The 4,389-nt window shown below is 33.9% G+C and overlaps 1 protein-coding gene across 1 annotated transcript; it reads left to right on the plus strand.

The window, feature by feature from the left end:
- Nucleotides 1–1,185: 1,185 nt before the first annotated feature.
- LOC127097394 (glucomannan 4-beta-mannosyltransferase 9) lies at nt 1,186–4,128 on the plus strand. Its single transcript, XM_051035887.1, has 9 exons — nt 1,186–1,526; nt 1,776–1,874; nt 1,969–2,221; nt 2,319–2,429; nt 2,526–2,662; nt 2,952–3,065; nt 3,149–3,348; nt 3,438–3,632; nt 3,723–4,128. Exons 1-9 carry the CDS (start codon nt 1,218–1,220, stop codon nt 3,883–3,885), a joined length of 1,581 nt encoding a protein of 526 aa, XP_050891844.1. The 5' UTR covers nt 1,186–1,217; the 3' UTR covers nt 3,886–4,128.
- Nucleotides 4,129–4,389: the final 261 nt, after the last annotated feature.

Below are 4,389 nucleotides of genomic sequence, written 5' to 3' on the forward strand. Positions count from 1 at the left end.
CCATTGAAGAGCTTGTGATGAGATAAAGGTGTTTGCCAACGACGGTACAAATATGTCGATGAAAGAGATTTCGCTTGAAGGGGACCATAATGGATAGACTCTTATTTGAGGTCGAGATTGTTGAGAAAAATGTAAATAGTTAGTCTCACATTGTTTGAAAAAGTGAAGGTTGAACACTTTATAAAGTGAGATGACTCGTAGGCTTATCATCTTAAAGTTTTGGATGAATATATGGTGTCTCTCTCACTTAATTTGATAAATCTAAAACTTTTAAATGAATGTTCGACCCAATATAAATATTTCTCATAGTGATCCAACAATTAAATGAACTTGAATTTCATCCCAAAAATGAGCTCTTCATACACATTTATAATCCACAGGTGTGTAAACAAAAGTAATGCGGTCCTCCATGATCACAAATCCAACCTCTACATATTTATCTTTGACCTATATAACCATAAGACCATTAAGTAATGTCGATCTATACTTAAAAGTTTTGCATTAACAGAATCACACAATCACATGTCGGCAAATGAGTAAAACCAAATACACTTCTACAAAGCACACCTATTATTACTCATTTCTCATGATTCTTACACATAAAAACACCTTTAATGTCGGTTAATAGACTAACTTGATTTTATCTTTCTTTAAATAACCAAAAAATGACCTGTCTTCACGGTCCAAAACACCTCATATATTACACCAAATCTCAAACATATATCATAGCAAATAATGACTCTTTTTGTAGGATTTCTTAATATAGAGATTATATATTTCTGTCTTCTTTTCCTTAATACAAACTTTGCAACTTTGCACTTTATTACCAAACACTTCACACGTTGGATTAAAGAACAAACAGTATAGAAGAAGAAAGACCAGACAAAGATTTCTTGAAAAGCATTGCAATATACGTTTTCTCCATCTTGCATAACAATAATTGGCAGCTAAATCTGTCACATGGAGCATAACTTAAACTTCTCACTTCGAGTGTGTATGCATTTTCACCACAGTGCTATGTGCCCACCTCACTCTACCTTTTATCCTTCTTGCCTTGAAGTAACTCCTAAGACACACTCAATGAATTACCAAAAGTGGATAAAAACTAGAAAACAATCCGTGTTCTTTTCGCAAAGACAACAAACAAACTGTTACCACATTCTCTTATATATATAGTTTTTTCAAAGAATACTAACCAAGAAAAAGCTTCCTCAGAGATGGATAAGCTTTCATTTGAAGGTGTTCATTATGGTATTGTGAGTCAAATGAGTTTCATTTGGCAACAAACTAGGGCACCCCTTGTTGTTCCAATGCTGAAAATTTTAGTCTTTTTGTGTTTGGCTATGTCTGTTATGCTTTTTGTGGAGAGAGTTTATATGGGTATAGTCATTGTTTTTCTTAAGCTGTTTGGTCATAAACCAGAGAAACATTACAAATGGGAGCCACTTATGGATCATGATATTGAGCTTGGAAACTCTTGTTTTCCTATGGTTTTGGTTCAAATCCCAATGTATAATGAAAAAGAGGTATATATACATCACACGAAAGTGTATAAAAAAAATTATGTGTGGTCTCTGTAACACCGACACCTTTGAAAAAATGTGTCTTTGTAAAAAGGTGTGTCTGAGACCTTTGAAAAAAGGCGTGTCTAACACGGCACTTGTGATTACATTTCATTTACTCATTTTTCAAATTATTATTGATGTCGATGTATCAGTATCGGTGTCGTGCTTCATAATTAAATTTTCCTGTGGTTACTGTTCCATTGGTTGCAGGTGTATCAGTTATCAATTGGAGCTGCATGTGGGTTATCATGGCCATCTGATAGAATTATTATTCAAGTTCTTGATGATTCAACAGATCCAATCATTAAGGTTTTGAAATCATTACAATGATGATAATGAAAAGAATATGTTAGTACTAATTAATTAAGCTTTTTTGTTGTTTGTTTTTATGAAAATGCAACAGAATATGGTGGAGGTGGAATGTGAGAGATGGAGAAGGAAAGGGTTAAACATAAAGTATGAGATAAGAGAAAATAGAAATGGTTACAAAGCCGGTGCTCTCAAGGAAGGAATGAAGCATAGTTATGTCAAACTTTGTGACTATGTTGCCATCTTTGATGCTGATTTTCAACCTGAGTCGAACTTTCTTTGGCGCACCATTCCCTTCCTCGATCAAAATCCTCAAGTTGGATTAGTCCAAGCTCGATGGAAATTCGGTAATTTGACTGACCGCTTCTGATATTTGATTAATTGTAATGCACTGATAGTGTAAAAGTATTTTCAATCGTGCATGTAATCAAATCATGTTTGCAGTTAATGCTGATGAATGCTTGATGACAAGAATGCAAGAGATGTCATTGGACTATCATTTCCTTGTGGAGCAAGAAGTTGGATCCTTAACTCATGCTTTCTTTGGTTTCAATGGTAATACCGCGTGGAAGATCAAGTAAACTGCATTAGAATTTAGAAGAATCATTCATGTAAGATTAGTAGACGATGATGATGATATTGTGCATGCAGGCACAGCTGGTGTTTGGAGAATTTCAGCACTAAACGAAGCTGGTGGATGGAAGGATCGCACTACAGTTGAAGATATGGACTTAGCAGTAAGAGCTAGTCTCAAGGGATGGAAATTTGTGTACCTTAGTGACCTCAAGGTATCTTCCATTATAGTCCATGGCTTTAACATTCTTTATAATCTTAAACCACATATGGTCTTTGAGGACGTGAAAGGCGGACTACTGCATATGGTCCAAAATTTGTCACATTAAATCTGGAATAAATAGGACCTCGTAAAATATATGTCAAATATGGTATCTATTTGTTTTGTCAATAGTTAAATTGCGACTAATCTGCACACAGACGTCAAAAACTTGAGACGACCGTGCTTGAACCTATAACTAGTTAATCATTTACCTAGAATGAGATTTGTTTGAACAAATGTAGGTGAAAAGTGAATTGCCAAGTACCTTCAAAGCCTACCGTTATCAGCAACATAGATGGTCATGTGGTCCAGCCAATCTTTTCAGAAAAATGGCAATGGAAATCATAAGAAACAAGGTATGCAACTTTCTCTATTTATGTTCTAACTAATCAAACCATTATTATTATTATTCTAATTCAATCTTTACCATTTGATGCAGAAAGTCACCATGTGGAAGAAATTCTATGTGATCTATAGTTTTTTCTTTGTGAGAAAGATCATAGCTCATGTAGTCACATTTACATTCTACTGTGTCATTTTGCCTGCAACTGTTTTAGTTCCAGAAGTAGAAGTTCCCAAATGGGGTGCTGTCTATATACCTTCCATCATCACACTTCTCAATGCTGTTGGAACACCAAGGTAATTAATTAATCAATTAAGCATTTTACTAACGTTGAGAAAATCTTGTTTATGTAACTTAATAATCTTCATGTACCTCTTTTTTATAGGTCATTCCACTTGATAATATTGTGGATACTTTTTGAAAATGTTATGTCAATGCATAGAACAAAGGCAACACTTATAGGTTTGTTTGAGGCAGGTAGAGTAAATGAATGGGTTGTTACCGAGAAATTAGGCGATGCTCTCAAAATAAAATCGGGCGGTAAAGCGGCTAGAAAGCCTCACATCAGGTTCAACGGAAGGTAAAATTTTATACTTTTAAAACGAGAATAGTTTGTATCTGGGTTGGAGTATTCCTTATACTTACGAGTTAATTTTGTGTTTTTTACTAGACTTCATTTCCTAGAACTTGGTGTGGGAGCTTACCTATTTTTGTGTGGATGCTATGATCTTGCCTTTGGGAAGAATCACTTCTTCATATATCTTTTTATGCAATCTATTGCCTTCTTTGTTGTGGGGGTTGGCTATGTTGGCATCTATGTTCCTAGTTCTTAAAGGAACTCGATCCTTGAATGGTGCACAATGTGTGAGTGTTGGAAACTTCAAAATATTGAGTTTGGTTCTCACTGATAAAAAAAGAATCGTATACAAAGGAACAAAATGTAGTAATAGTAGTAGTAGCTTCTTCTGCTTCTTCAGCTACCATTGTTTTAGTATCATAAATTATTTTACAACAATTATTTGTAATATTTTGTCAAAGAAATATAAAAGAAACAAAAGTAGTTTGTTTGTTTGTTACTTGACATAGCTTAGAAAGAAACATTGCTAATCAAATTGGGAAATTGGAATAGAAGCAAGATGAAATAGCTTATGGTTTTTTATTATAATTTGACGTAACTTATTCTTACAAAATCAACTTTGTAAGAATGATTTTAATTAAACTTTAATATGGTATCAAAGTCTATCGATCAAATTTTAGATTATCTACGGTTTAAAAATCCACACACCAAACATAAAAAAAAAGGTATTGGATGTGAAAGGGTGTATAAGAAAGATAAT

Source organism: Lathyrus oleraceus, chromosome 6, assembly GCF_024323335.1.
Source record: "Lathyrus oleraceus cultivar Zhongwan6 chromosome 6, CAAS_Psat_ZW6_1.0, whole genome shotgun sequence".
Taxonomy (NCBI): Eukaryota; Viridiplantae; Streptophyta; class Magnoliopsida; order Fabales; family Fabaceae; genus Lathyrus; species Lathyrus oleraceus.

What these genes read in the sequence shown, in the direction of transcription:
- LOC127097394 (XM_051035887.1), top strand. Translation starts at nt 1,218, where the DNA reads ATGGATAAGCTTTCATTTGAAGGTGTTCATTATGGTATTGTGAGTCAA. An exon ending in CAATGTATAATGAAAAAGAG is followed by an intron (nt 1,527 to 1,775) that starts GTATATATACAT and finishes CATTGGTTGCAG; the next exon opens with GTGTATCAGTTATCAATTGG. An exon ending in TGCTTTCTTTGGTTTCAATG is followed by an intron (nt 2,430 to 2,525) that starts GTAATACCGCGT and finishes TTGTGCATGCAG; the next exon opens with GCACAGCTGGTGTTTGGAGA.